Source organism: Salvelinus alpinus, chromosome 7 (assembly GCF_045679555.1).
Source record: "Salvelinus alpinus chromosome 7, SLU_Salpinus.1, whole genome shotgun sequence".
Classification (NCBI taxonomy): Eukaryota; Metazoa; Chordata; class Actinopteri; order Salmoniformes; family Salmonidae; genus Salvelinus; species Salvelinus alpinus.
In genome coordinates, this window is record NC_092092.1 from 26,783,934 (window position 1) to 26,800,018 (window position 16,085).

The 16,085-nt window shown below is 39.5% G+C and overlaps 1 protein-coding gene across 5 annotated transcripts in view; it reads left to right on the forward strand.

Annotated features, from left to right (window-relative positions):
• The first annotated feature begins 230 nt into the window (after positions 1-230).
• The window catches only part of LOC139580698 (BAH and coiled-coil domain-containing protein 1-like), a 66,790-nt gene continuing 50,935 nt past the window's right edge, over positions 231-16,085 (forward strand). For 2 of the 5 annotated variants that reach the window (XM_071409624.1, XM_071409627.1), the window contains exons 1-2: positions 7,396-10,920; positions 14,268-14,596. In XM_071409624.1, the coding sequence (XP_071265725.1) occupies positions 14,317-14,596 (280 nt within the window). In that variant the 5' untranslated portion in view covers positions 7,396-10,920; positions 14,268-14,316. Of the gene's footprint in view, positions 1,003-1,096; positions 1,666-7,389; positions 10,921-14,267; positions 14,597-16,085 lie in introns of those variants that run through there. The other 3 variants (XM_071409626.1, XM_071409625.1, XM_071409628.1) reach the window with 3 other exon arrangements.

Sequence of the window (16,085 nt, forward strand, 5' to 3'; positions counted from 1 at the left end):
TGCTTTCATATGAGCTTCAGTTTATTGCCAGATGGCACCACATTAGAGATATGGAGATATTATCTTTATCTCTCTCTCTCTCTCTTTCTAACACACTCACACACACATGGTCCCGAGACAGAGCAAGCTCTTTCCCTCCAACCGGTAGTGTAGAGGTTAACCTCGTGACGTCATGATTCCTGGGGCGGTGACCTATGTAGGGGGCAGTTTAGGCTGGAGGAAGGACAGGGAAAGAAAGTCTGACTATCAAGTCTCACGTCCTACTTTAGACTACACGTTTCTCAATTATTTTCGAGACGCACATTTTGAAAGTTTTTATATATATATTTTTCTATTTATAGTACTGAATTGCTTTTTTATGCAAAAGTAAACTTATTAGTAAACGGCTCAGGACTGTGTGTTTGTGTCCTCTTTTCTTTTACATTTATTTGCGTGATGAATCCAGATGGGTAATATGTGGGTTGTATTCTCTCCATGGCGAATAGTTGATAATCAGTCTTTTTTACTTTAGCGCGTCAAATCGCACCTTTTATGCACAAGCTCGTCGAAACCGTTTAAACCTGATCAAAGGTCTTCGACGGGCGCAAGTAAACGCCATGGACTTTTACGCGTGTGCTAAATAGTTAGGGGTTCCTTATAACTCAGACCGTGTGTTTGTGTCCGTTCGTCATCTTTGAAATGGCACAACAGTGTGCTTCTGAAAGTCTGAGAACCGTGAAATTCTTGTGGTAGGACGCGAGCTGGGAGAGGGGGGGTGTGCCGAAACTTGTTTTTCTGCTGCCAGTAGCCTAGTTTGATAGATGTAGGGTCTTTTTTTAGAGGCAAGAAAAGGTGAAAATTCTGACTGGAGGCTCCGATGGGACTCGATGTTAACCAGCTAACGTTATATCTCTCCAAGATGGGGAAGTCTTCGCTCTCAATCTCTCTGTCTCAGACTCCTCCATAGATCCGGTCCACGACAACAATCAGAAATGCAAACAAAACAATAATGGCACGGGGAAGGTTTGTGTTTTCTGTAGGCTATGTGTGTATGTGTGGGAGGGAGGGAGGGGGGCATACATGTTATCGGTCGGTGTGTGCATGTGCCCCCACCCCTAATTAAAAACGGCAAGAAAGCTTTGTCCTGGACAAGGAGAGGGAGAGATGGGGATTGCGTTACGTTCGTCTTTCCATCAATTTTCTGTTTAATGTCAACGCTCGAGCTCCATTGTGGGAAGAGAGACGCGTCATCCAGCCATAAATTTGCGATTATACAGTCTCGAGGAGACTGTTCGTACGGATTCCGTCTCGCGCGCTCACAGGCACAGGATCCGGTGTTTCTAAAACACTAGGTGCAGAGTTCGAGCGAACGGAAAACCCCCAAAAGATGATTTCTGAAGTTATTTCTTTGGAATAAACAGTACTAGGAAAGGAAGTGGAGAGGTATTAGAACATTATGTATATTAATGCGGATAACCTTTTATAAATCACTGATTTGATTAGATAGACTAGTTAGATTACACTTGCAAGGATTAAGACTGTTTGAAGATTTACATTTTAAAGAGGGTAAGGTTTTACACCTTATCTATATTTTTATTTTATTCTCCCTTCTGCGTAAATCAATAGGGATACGGTGTGTTATAAATAGGCTACAGTTTTGTGCGGGACCGACTGTCGTTTTTATAGGTAGGTGTTTTCTACTTTCCACATTTTTATTTATCATTGTCACTGTGAATTACAGAATAAAAACAAACTGCTGTATTTTGCACGGATGACGTTTTAAAACGTTGATATACTCTGACATAACGGCTTGAATAGACTGGCGTGTTATAAACTGGTTTAGATGTTTTTATTTTGTCATAGGCTTTGCGTTTCTAATTGTGTTTTGTTTAGATGGATTGCAAACGCTGCAAGGACACACACACATGGATTTAAATCACAACGCATTCTTTATTTATTTAGTCAATACGGAAATATTTTGTATGTTTTTCATTTATCAAATAAATTACTGCTCTTTGTATCCGATTTAAATATGCACTTTTGGCGATTATAACACTGCAATAATGATTTTAGCATGCATTTATTTTCCCACAGTCTCTAGCAGCTGAAATATAACATTCGTAGTAATAACCTTGTGTCAATTGTTCCAGAGTTGCTATTTATTCAGCTCTTATAGCACAACCTTTATGGCTAATTTTGACTGCGTAGCACTGCCCTTTTTCGAGACAACACCAGTTTTCCTGTAGCCTATTTGCACATTGAAACATTTGACATTCGGACCACCTTTGTTGTAGACTACCTAAATTACTTAGGGTGACTTTAGAGTAGGCTATAAGTAGGCCTACATACACCGATCATGTAGCCTGTGTTGTTCATTTGTAGCCAACTTTTAGGTTTGGATATGACTGTGAGTGAGCCTCTTACGTCGGCCACATTTAAAAAGTAGAATAATGACAATCTTTACTGATTCGGCATGGTTTTGGCGGGTAGCACATCGCTCTAATGTAATGTATGGTTATAAACAAGGGACTTTTTAAAAAATCCATAAAACATTTCATATGGATTGCTTATTATTATGGTATTGGTCACACACACGCACACACTCCTATTCGAGGAAGGACAGGATGAGGCCTATAGAGATTTTGATGCCTGACCATCGAACTATGTAAAGATAGTTTGTCGCTTTCTTCGTGCAATTGGGTAGGCTACTTAAAATAGTTTTATAAGTTGATGCGTATCTGATTGTTAACAGTGCGTCATGTGCGAAAAGAACACTTCGCTGATTCCTGAATCCCCACCACACACGCACGAGCCGAAACGTACACACTCACACACACACTTGAGGGAACAACACACACACTTGAGTGAACAAACGTCACATGATTATTTAAAATATCAATGGTTGAAGCAATGTTCAGTTGTTATTGTTGTTTATTTCCTGAAGTTGGGAGAGATTTAACCCAGAGATGGTAAACAACAACATGTCGACATTTTGTGACCATTTTGTGACTCTCTTGTCTTAGCACATTGAGGTTTCATGCAGTCACTGTTTTATTTATGTTCTCTGTCAGAGGATTTGGAGTAGACTACGTAATTTGACAATTATTGATTAGCTAATACAACAAGCAATACATTTGTGGCATAAGGCCTTATGTGACGCCACTTTTCCCCAAATTGTTTTATAGTAGCCTATGTTTTATAGTTTCACTTCCAGAACAACTAAAACGTATTGTAAAGTTTAAATTGTAATGTATGATTTCAATATAAAATTATCCATAAACAATAACTTCTTCGATTAGGGCCTACATTAATTACGCCAATTATTACCAATTAATTAATTATGACATTTAATAATGATTGCATTTTGAAATAAACCAACAGCAAGCTTCAACGATTAACATGTTTCATCTGAATTATCTAAATTATGTAATTTTATAATGAACCACACATGATCCAGTAGGCTCCACTGGCTTATACCTTCACCTTAAATCGATTAAATAATAGTTTGCACCAACCCAAATCTTTTAGCATGTTCAGGTTGCTATAGTAGTTTTTTATTTTGCGTAGTTTAACGTTTAGCCTCTTCTATAAAACAGGTCGTAATGAAGGAGGCATGTGCCATTTATAGGAGCTGGGCATATACTTCCACTAATGAGGTGCAGGTTTGCTTCTATCGATAACCCTGGACCAGGGACTCAGACCCTGTTTTAAAATTACAAATGATGGTCTTGGCAGCTTGGCGACTTCCTGCTCAACGATGTTTATCTAATAGGCCTAACCAATGTTGATGCTCTGGTCTATGTAACCTGTAGACGTATGCTTAGTAATAATAACTTACAATCTCATAACTCGTACTTCCTATCCAGTCATGCACTTCTTGTATTCTTTTGCACTATTTCAATTGCACATAGAACGTTTAGGTGGGAAATATTCAGTGTATTCCTGAATTGCAATCGACGACCTAGAGACACCAAAAAAACTCAATTTTATAAGGCCTTGACTATTGACTTCACGTTCAACATAGGCCTACACTGTAGTCACCTGTCCACACAAGAACGAGCCTCTTCTTTAGCCGCCTCTTCCTCCTCCTTCTCCTGCAACCGAAAATCAGGGCATATCATATCTCACATCTCTGAACGCAGGCCTAAGCAAATCGTGTCCAATCATGTTGTGTGTGTTGAGAGTGTGTAGGTGTGAAGCCAGGGGTGTCATACTTTTCACTCGGTCATATTTTATATGAAGCAAGTCTTCATAGACCCCATGGCCATTCCCCGGCTTGTTCTCTGTTGAGAAGGGAACGCCAATTTGCTTCCCCTGGTCGAAGGATGCCAGTAAAACTGCTCGAACCCTAATTAGCGAAAATGATAGCTTTGCAGCGAGTCTCCGAGGTGTACAGATGAATGCACGTTAACTTGGACGTATAGGTCTTTAGTCCAGGTTGGAACCCTCGTCACTAGTCGGCCACACGCATGTCTTCTGTATATTTAATCCCATTATGTGTCCATATGTACTGACGGTGCTACAGTTTTGTTCTGGCCTAAACTGCGTTTCCAATATCTGTGTTGCGGTCCAAACGCTTAAGGTAGAGTCAGGCCTAAGCTGGCAACTCTTTTGTGGGACTTTATGGAACGTCCAGGTAATAGGCTCTATATTGAGGCTTTAGAAAGCTGTTTTATGTATGTTCAAATGCTGATAATGAGGACATGTTAGCCTACATGATGGCGACCTCGGTAATGGATGGCATTCTGTCCCAGTGTATTGCCCAAGCCCATTGTAACCTCCTTGTTGTTTGGCAAGCTGTTCAGAAGCTAAAACATGCTGGCATTCAGTAGGTTTGTGAGGAACATTAGGCTGTTGTCCTTGACATTACCAAATTTTTTATACTTTTGTGGTTATTTTTATTTTGTCGATGTGTAATATAATTGACTCACTGTTATACATGTAGACTTTGGCTATTTTGCGTGGTCACCAAGATATGTTGATGCGAGAGAAGCATTCAGACATTCTGAAATTATAGACCTAAAAATGAAGTTGAAGAAAAAGATCTTATTTGTCTTTTTTTTAAAACCTATGTTTATACAAATATGTGCTCAATGCTGCTAACATTGGAGATATTTGGTTTACAACCATGCCTGCTGTAGCTTGTAGTGTTTTATAACATATCGGCGATGGCCTGTTGTGAAGTAGCTATCTATCACGATGACCAGAAATAGCAGCTTCTCATGCACACACTGAGCTTAAAAGGTCACGTTGCTTTTAGGCTGAAGTTCGAGTCCATCATGTCGTGTTTTGGGGACGGTGTCCTCACCAGGGTCTTAGGACCTGCACATTCTGTCTGGGTGCATGTGGTTATAGCAAAGTTGAATTTATTGATATAGATGTATAGGCCTAAAAACACACAAACTGAAGAGTTGCTCAGTTGCAGTCTCCACACACCCTTGTTGACCAATCAGCCATCAAAATATAGGGCTTAACGTTTATATGTTACTCCTAGAGCCCCAGACATAGACTACACCTACATTTAAGAACTTGTTTTCAGTAAATGTTATTTTAGTAATAACCGCAGAGAAATTTCAATAAACCTATTTTGCTATATTTCAGTCGGTCAGTAATTTCATCAATGTCTCGGAGGGATCAGCCTATACCTTCGACTTGTTAAGGCGTTTCCCTGGTGAAAAGCCCTGTTTGGAATTCGTCATCATTAGTGGACATCAGAAATATTTTCGTAAGAATAGAATTGTTGCCCGCTGTAGAGGCCCTCCCGTAGAGATCTTCAGTTGGCCCTCATTTACCTCGCCCTGTCTGTCAGTGTTTCCCGTTGACTGCGAATTGCACTGGGAATATGTAGCTATACCCTTCCTAAGTTAATTCAGCTTTACCTTAGGACCATTGCATCTATACGTGACACCCCATATTTATTTAGAATACCCAGTCGTTTTACGCACACACTTGCGCACACGCTAGAAGCAGCAGGCTCCCTTTGCCTACAGACATTGCCTCGAGCGCGGAGGCGAGTGAACTGTGCTGTGCGGACGTCCTTTGGTTCTAGAATGGTCACGGTGAAAACACAGGTCAAACAGAAAGACGCTCGTCTCTCCAGCGGAAATGAAAACTCCAGCCTGGCTTTTTGGAAGTGGGCCTTTGCTGGCAAAAAACGCCCCGCTCTAGTAGTTTGGGTGTCAGAGGGGACGGGGAAGGGGGGAAAGTGTCAGTCAAGAACGCTTTATTGCTCGATGACAATCCCTCGCGCAGGACCGGTCTGTTTCAAGAGTAATCAGTCAATCCGCATTAATTATCCGCGCGTCCCCTCCTTATAGTGTAGCTCGCGCTGGCACACAGGCGAGAGAGAAGAGAAAAGTGTGTGTGTGTTATGCTTTCTACACACACCGAGCAGACGAGCACCCACCCAACCCCCCACCTTTTAAGTGAAAAAGAACCAATAAAAATCAGGCAGTAAAGGGCTTTTTCTTGTCACTAAATAAATTAAATGCAGATTTCTGTTTTAAGTGCGGGACCCCTTTTGTGCAGGCGAGGAACATACTTCTTTATTGTCCCGATGTCATTAGTTTTAAAGACAACGGTGCTGGAGAATGGAATGGGAGAGGGAGGTTGGAAGGTGATTTCTTCTATATAAAAACATCACAACGAAATTAATGAAAATTATATATTTTTTATCTAGAGGAAGGCGATTCTGTTTATCATTGAGTATGCATGCACCACCTAACTCGATGAAAGCATGGGAAATGTAGGTTGAATAGAAAACTGCCTGTCTTACATTAGAGTGATTTTACTAATGTAGTATTTCACACTTAGGCTATAGGTCTGCGTGTATCAGCCTAATGGGCACTAATGCATAAATTACAATACTGAAATGTATATTTGGCACATTTGGGGCTGGACAGTGAATTCTCAATTTTGAGGAATGGAGCAAGTCGGTGCTTACAATATCGATGATCAGATTTTGTGTGTGTGGACAAGTGGTGGCTCCAATCCATCGACAGGCCAATGGGGTCAGGACCCATGGAATGCGGGGTGCATATGTAGATTGCGATGCGATTAGATTATTGAATTAATACGTACAAGTCTAGGCTCCTCGTTTTTACATTATTTGATTTTAATTATATTTATTAGTTAATGGCATTGCCATTGTCCACGGGGGATGATGTTGGATCATGTTTGATGCCGCTGGTCAGATGTTGGGATTTTGGTGTTTGTTGTAGTTCTACCAAAAGGAGATTGATTGAATAATGCCGATATAAAGAGTGCATATCTAATATTTTCTCTGATGTTTGACTGCTCATTAGATCTACCCCAGAGAGGCAGAGTGATCATTTTTGTAGTCTGGGATTTTTTCATGTTGCCTAAATTATGGTTTTGCAGTCAATTAGAAATTCTAACATTTGTAAAAAAATATATATATATATATGAAATCTAAAACACTAACATCTTGATTAGATAAGTATTCAACCCCCTGAGTCAATCAGTAAGAATCACCTTTGGCAACAATTACAGCTGTGTCTTTCCGGATAAGTTTCTAAGAGCTTTCCACACCCAGATTGTGCAATATTTGCCCATTAGGCCTATTCTTTTCAAAATGGTTCAAGCTCTGTCAAATTGATTGTTGATCATTGATAGACAACCATTTTCAGATCTTGCTATTGATTTTCATGTAGATTTTAAGTCAAACTGTAACTCGGCCACTCATAAACATTCACTGTCTTCTTGGTAAGCAACTCCAGTGTAGATTTGGCCTTGTGTTTTAGGTTATTGTCCTGCTGAAAGGTGAATTCATCTCTTCTAGGATTTTGTCTGTGCATAGTTCCATTCCATTTATTTTTCATTCTGAAAAAGTCCCCAGTCCTTAACGATTACAAGAAAACCCATAACATGATACAGCCACCACTATGCTTGAAAATATAGAGAGTGGTACTCAGTAATGTGTTGTATTGGATTTTTCCCAAATACTTTATATTCAGGACAAAATGTTAATTGCTTTGCCACACTTTTTGCGGTATTACTTTATTGCCTTGTTGCAAACATGTTTTGGAATATTTGTATTTGGTACGGGCTTCCTTATTTTCACTCTGTCAATTGGGTTAGTATTGTGGAGTAACTACAATGTTGTTGATCCATCCTCAGTTTTCTCCTATCACAGCCATAAAACTCCGTAACTGTTTTAAAGTCATAATTGGCCTCATGGTGAAATCCCTGAGAGGTGTCCTTCTTCTCAGGCAACTGAGTTAGGAAGGACGCCTGTATCTTTGTAGTGACTGGGTGTATTGATACACCATCCAAAGTGAAATTAATAACTTCACCATGCTCAGAGGGATATTCAATGTCTGCTTTTTTTTCTTTTTTTTACCCATCTACAAATAGAGGCATTGGAAACCTCCCTGGTCTCTGTGTTTGAAATTCACTTCTAGACTGAGGGACCTTACAGTGGGGTATAGATATTAGGTAGTTATTGAAAAAGCATGTTAAACATTTTATTTTTTCATTTATTATTAATTTGTGCAAATTTGTGCAAATTTCGAAAAACATAACTCCACTTTGACATGATGTGGTATTGTGTGTAGGCCAGTGACAACCAAATCTCAATTTCATCCATTTTAAATTCAGACTGTAACACAACATCATTTGGAAAAAGTCAAGGGATGTGAATACATTCTGAAGGCGCTGTATGTCAGCATTGTTGTAGCATTGCGTCATAAACTAATATGTTATATTTATTTTCATTATTATTATCATTAGGCTATTATTATTAGCTCTGTTCGGTTAGTGAATTAATTATGAAACCCTCCACCATTAAACCAATGGGACCATGCTGGTCCATTCTGAATCATGCGAGATTGGATTTAGCCTATTCTTTAGAGAGAACATTTAAAACAATTTATTCTCTCCTTATTTTCAGCCCTTCTTGAGATATTGTTGTTTTCTTGTAGCAAGCAATGTATGTAGCTAATCCCAATTCATGGTAACAAGTAAACCAACACCCATGTGAGGTATCCTTGAACAGTTATGGTAATACTCCAATTTGCGAGTGTAACGTATCCTACTTACTGCGTAAAGTCGGAAATATCCACTTACTTAAGCATGGTTATTGAATAGCTGGCAATAAAAACGTACGCTAACGTTTTAGAAACACCGATGAAATGACACGAGTCCAAGGTTTTCTACCACCGAATCCGAATCGACCTCGCTCTCGCTCTTTATCTCTTTTGCAAACTAATCGTTTTTGTGGTTCGTATCTTGGAAAAACAGCATTCCCATTTCAAATAAAAGCTAAATAGTTGTTTCCTGTCATTGTAGCCATTTTACCTTCCATTTTCTTTATGCAACGTTGTTATTCCATCGCATTAATCCGCAAATCTAGCCTCTACATTTAATACAACATGTAATTTCCCCCTTTTTAACGTATTCCCTTTGATTTAGTCACTCTTGACTCTCCTTTTGCGCTGGGGCCAACGGGGTTCGCCGTGGGGGCGCCTTGAAACAGCCTCTCCTTATCTCCTTTCATCGTTCAACCCGGGGCCGCCTTGAAACCGCAGGGCCAGTAATTGCTTTTTTCAGGCAGCCCAGTGCGGACTGGCCAGCAGCCAATCAGAACCTTGTTTACACTCTGTGATTGACAGCACTCTGGCAACATGCCAACCAATCAGACACTTTACACAGACCGAACGCTCGAGTTTTAACCCTTTACTTCCATTAAAAACAAACTGGGAATGGACTGGGAATATTAGCCTATAGCTCATAGATTTTTAACATGGAAACACACAAGGCCATATCCTTCCTTTTTTAATTGACTAAATTAGGGAACCGTGAGCAAAACTAACCCCGAGGACAGTAATGCTATCAAATTACATTGTGATTCGATTTCCCTAACCCTGTGTGTGTGTGTGTGTGTGTGTGTGTGTGTGTGTGTGTGTGTGCGTGTGTGTGTGTGTGTGCGTGCGTGCGTGCGTGTATGTGCGTGCACGTGTGTGTGTGTGTCATGACAGTAAACATAAACAGACCCCAAAGTTTTTACATCCCGAGTTATTTAGTCTATTAGAATCAAATTTGAATTGCTCCTGCATTTCTGTTGTTCTTTAATTACCTTTTAATCTACTTATTTTCTATTATATTTACCAAATCTTACAAACATATATTTGTAAGGCATAATTTATAAATATGATACTCAGGTTTAAGACCTTTTAATACATGTGTTATTAAGCAAGTTATAAATAAATTAAACTGATCATCAAAACCTTTTGCCTATTTCTGGTGACACAAGTAAGGCATAAGTGTGAAGCTATAAAAAAAATGTTATTGTAAAATACTACAAATAAAAACTGCCAATGTTATCCAATTTTTTTTTATTGTTTTAAACCTAGTTTGGTGATTGACGTGTAGGCCTAGTTAATGTGATCACAAAATATTCAGTTGACTTTCTAGTGATCAAAAAGTGTATATTTTCTGCTTTTCACTCACAGTGCTGTGCTGCCTGTCTCCTTGCATTTGCGTGCAGGGCATGCTGTTCTCTGGAAAGGGCTTGAATCAAACGCCCGCCGTTTTGTTTTGCGAATCCAGCAACTTCGCCATTGGTTTACGGCATCATCCAATCGGAGACTCTGTTTATCACGGGGTGCGTCTCACGGGCACGCTTCTCATTGTGTTTACCAAACCAATGGGCGAGCGCGTTCCCCTACTGTCCCTCCTTCGCGCGTAGTTGTGGCACTAGCGGATACAGTGGGAGAGTTTCTGTGTGGATGTGCGATCTTCGATTCACTAGAAGCCTGTACTTCTACGATGCATCTCTATACCTCAACTGCACAATACAATCTGCAGACTAGGATGTAACTATTTCCACGTTTTTCTTTGTTGTACGCCGCTTTTTTTCATTTGTATGTTTTCGTACTATTTTTTAAATCATTTAATTGTTATGCAAGGAATAACTTACCAGTAAGTAATTTCTTTATTGTATCCATTTTGAATGTGTGTGATAATAAACATTTATACTTTCAAGTGCTGCTTTTAAGAGTCTTTGTAGTAGAAAATGTGTGTTATTTTAGACTGAGAGGGTCTGGAGCAATTATTCGTAAAGAATATGCATGAATTTAATTCACACCGCACATAGATTTGATTGTTTTGTAGTAGTCCAGTAAGCCTATAGTATTAATAATGAAAGTAATAACAGTAATAATATTACTAACAAAATAATTATATTTATAAATAGTATAATGACAAATACAATAGTGAGCATAGTGTTATATTATACAACAACAGTTCATGACAATGTAGCGATTTTAATAATTGTACTTGAGCCAAGTTGCTCATGCTGTTGACAACCTAAACGTTGGTTGTTGTATAGACAATTATTATTGTACAGTTAAACAATCATCTCCAATTACTCTCTCACGATGAGATGAGATGCCACGTTTGCAATTTATTGTATTTTAATATAGTTTACAGTTATTTGGTTATATCCGTTCTATTCTTTTTCGCGGTTCAGATACCACCATTTGGTGCTAAATAATGGATTAATTCTATTGTAGTTTTGTTGTTTTAATATCAGTAGTTGATTACATAGGCTTGGCCTACTACAGTTTTTCACAGTTGTTATCGAGGGGGCTTTGCCAGTAGAGAGATCTTGACGAGTCCCACCCGGCAGTTTTCGCTGTGCTTGGAGTGTCTCTCTCGCTTAACTGGCATTTGAATATCTTGATTTAGTATGCCAGTTATGGCTTGTGACTTTGCTTTACTGCAAAATAGTGAATTGCACTGAGTACGCTCTTGGGCCCAACGTAAAGCCGTGTAGAGAACACATGACAATGATAGCAGTTATGTCCTTACGAGAGTCTATTCTTTTTCAGAAGATGTTTGGACTTTCTATGCCCAAAATGCCGTACTTGTATTCCAATCTCATGCGGGGGACTAGGAAGAGAGGAGAAATTAGTGCTTGTTCCACCTCAGTGCTTATGCAGGCTTTTCATGTAGCCTATTGCCATTCGACTGGTAGTTTTCGAAGGGGGATTTTTTTGTCTCCTGATAGTTTGACCCTTTGGGGCAGCGATTGAGGGGGTGAAAGAGAGAGAGTGTCTGTCGTAGAGGAGTGGAAGGAAAGGAAGTCTCAGCGTCTCCTAACCTAGAGTAGCCTACTCCCACGTTGATCCCAGATTTAAATAGGCCCAGGCTACCTTGTTTTTTAATCAGATTTTAATAAGTGATTTTTAATGTGATGGGCTCTCGTCATCTCTGTGACGCTCTTGAAGGACGGTAGGCCTTGGCTCCTACATTGAATGTAAATGTTGTTTGGGTCGAATTGCATAGTTTGAGTGGCTTCGTGTTAAAGTAGAATGTAAACATTTTAGACGTTTGTTGACGACGAATAATGTAAAAATGTATCCGTGTTAAATGAGAGGAAGCCACGTACCTTTGATTGTTGCAACATGAAATAACATAATTGTTTTCCATATAGTCCCATTAGCCTACTTATTTATAAAGAAAATAAAAAACGTTAATCACGTCACCAGGAATGTTTATCAATTTTTTATGTGACTATTTGAATTGAAATGGCATTTTTTAATTGCATTTAGTAATTATAGCTTTATGTAATTGAATGAAACATAACATTTTGGAGGCGTGTAGGCCCTTCATAACCAAGACCATTTTTAAACGATTGTCAACATTTTGAATGCAAATACTCTCTCTACCATACACATTGTCATGCTCAAGGATTTGGATACGTGCAAATCTCTCACTGAGCACCGTGTACGTACGCACACACACACACACACACGTCAGCAGCCTATGCTGCGTGAACTTATAGGCCTCTGTTCTGTCGTTTTGAGAGAGCCATGTTTTGCTCAGGATAGAATTCCTGAAAGTTTGACTAGAAGACCTACTGTTCTAGTAGAATGTTCGCTGTATACTTTTCTCCTTGAAACAGCAAGGGAAACAGTTGGTTTAGCTCGCCATTTTATATTTTCTTTGTTCTCTTATCTTAGATTTTATTGATATCATTGAGGTTCACCAATCACCGTATCAGCCTATATGTGCGCTGAATGGACGTGCTATGGAAGGGGACTAATACATTGCCCAATGAGGTGTGTTTTGTGAACATAGGCTCACCTATCCATATTTGAGCGCCATGGGGTGTTCCATTGAACTGAATGACTAGGGCTATAAGGCACACATGGGCATGTTGATTCCCATTCCTATATGTATTATTACGTCTCTCTCCCTGGCGGTTAACGTCATTTAGTTAGTTGTCTTATTATTCCTATATTATTATTACGTCTCTCCCTGGCGGTAAACGTAATTTAGTTAGTTGTCTTATTATACATGGTTACACCCACCCATGCCTACATGCATAATAAGTGATTGCCATTGTAAAAGGGTGAGATGCAATGCTGACTTAACTATTCAGTTACATTTGCTTTAAACAAGCGATTTCAATGCTTCTTCTCAAGCACATTCACTGGCATGTCAGTAAAGAAAAACAAATATACAGACAGTCAATTTATGAGCCAGTCAAACTTCACTGACATGTCAGAATTGTCCCAAGTCTAACAAAATACGGTAGCTGATCCAGTTCATACATTTAAGTCTTCATAGTATTTTGTTTACCTCGACATATGTATAATGTGTGCTCCTTTTAATGATTTGCAGTAGGCTATGGTCGAGGAAACAATTTTGATGCTTGAAGTTTGAGAAGGGGAACATTTGGTCTTTAATGGGCTGACTGAAAGATCAAACATTTGCTTCAGGTTTTATCTGGTTCCTTCTATCAGAGAGGGTGAGATATAGCGTCCCCCCCCCCCCCCCCCCCCCCCCCACACAGACTGACTCACATCTAGGTTTCAGGATACGCTGATGCAGTATAGCTTTATGGTCCCCAACAATAAAACAACCCGTAGTTTAGGATGACCACGTCTTTTGTTATTCTGTTTGTAGCCTACCCGTCTCTTGTCTGCAATGGAGACCAAGGTAGGCGGTTTGGGTCTCGGCAAACGACCAGACTTGTAGCATATACTTTACTGTAGGGTATTTGTTTTGTGGTTTAATTTAGTTAAACCTATATCATTCTTTTTTATTGTTTTATTTAACCCTTATTTAACTAGGCCAGTCTGATATTTTAATGATATCTAAAAAGACTTAAAATGTATACTTTTGTTATGCAAGGTAATAGTTTTGTTGGCATCATTACACAGCATGCGTGTGAGAAGTACCTTCCTAAATAATTATTTCAGAGTTTTTGTCCCATTGTTTTCAGTGCATTGACGTGGTCTTGTGTTTTCTCATTGTAGAACATGACCGGGACATACTTTTTGGTCGGCAAGGCAAAAACTCGACTGAATGCAAGACGACCTATCCGAAGTTCATAAAAGGGATTATTGCATCTGGGAAGCGTTCGATGCTTCTGGCTTTTCCTCTGGATTGGGGGATTTATTTCTTCTCGACAGAATGGAAAGCCGGGATTTCGCTCCTCCACACCACCTCTTGACAGAGCGGGGCGCGTTGGTTCACCATGCCGCCTCTCGGATAGCTCCTGGCGGCCACAGCACCGTGCAGCACCCCGCTCATTTCCAGCCCGGAAAATACTATCCCTCTCACATCTCCATGGCCCCACATTCAGGTTGGTGTGAATACGAATTTGTTGTGCAAAATAAAATGAATAATACAATTGTATTAAATCCTCTATGGTGTTTTTTGGCTGTTGGAAAGTGCTAACCTACAGACAGTTTATATTGTCTTATTTACCGCCCTCCCCCCACCCCCTTAAAAACTTAACTCTGACGTTTTTCAGTGAAGAACGAGAATTTATTAGAAAAGGAAATTAGTTAGTCGATGTGGTCATTCAGGAAATTAGCACTTGCTGTGGACTCTTTAGATATTTCATGTTTCAGTTTTAGGCAAAATTACGTTTTATTGAACTGTTTAGTGTTGTTTCTTACTTACCTGGTCAGAACCAATCCACTGGGTTAACACTGGTTAAAATAACGTAGTTTACACGTAATTTCAATCCAATTACTTTGAACCCACGTGGAATAGACGATGAATTGATGTCTGTGCCCAGTGGGACTGTACTTTAATATGAAAAAGAATCGTGCATCTTGTCAAACTAAGCACAAAATAAGATTATTTTGTTGAATTGCAAATTTAGTGAGATTAGGCCTATTCTAGACAAGACGATTTCTATTAAGAACAATATATACAACGTTAGGCCTATTTTTAGATTACAGCCTATTATAACCGAGAGTATTGCATAATTCAGAAATATGATGGGATTATTCAGAAATCTATGGGATTATTATTATTATAATTGATTTGCTTTCAAGTGACATGGAATCTTATTTTATATGGTTTGATAGTTTCATTCAAAAATGTCAGTTTAATTAAATGGATTAATCATACTGTTATAATTGGGTTTTAATCCATTTGTAACTTTATATTGCCTTGTTTACCATCAATCATTTGTTATTTGCTAAAATGATTGGTGTATGTGCGCAGGCTCTGTACTGCAGGCCTATTTGGGTGAGTGTGGTGCGTGTGGAGGTGGAAGGGGTTAATTAAGCGCGAGCTGGTGCGTTCCATTCGGTTGTCCGTGAGGCCCCGGGACTGTCCTGTGTCTGGGACCGGGGATCAGTCCGGTGGGAGCGGAGCTCGCGCTAATAGAGGTGCGCGTAATACCAGAAAATCCCGTTTCTGTTATTCAGCACGGACGTGACGGGGCGAGAATGGTTTGACAGTGCATGCATTAGATTTGAAAAGTAGCTTTGGTATCCTGCCCCAAAGGAGGAGGAGAAGCGGGAGGGAACTGGTAAGGTGTGTGTCTGTGTGTGTGGGTTGGGGGAGGGGTGTCTGCTGCACCTAATCATGTATTGAATCATATAACCGAGCGGATGTGTGTAGAAATCTAAAATAAATGTGTCTTGAGTGAAATCACATGAATTACTTATTATGTTGAGATTAAGAACCTGTGTTGTCCTAATATTTCTGAAAATGACTTTTCCAGCGGTAGATGTTGGTGTAAATATATTACGCCTATCAATTAAATTATGCATTTGAATCGTTTTGTCTCTCCTGTAATAGGCGAGATTCACAGTGAACGACATCGTAGACTG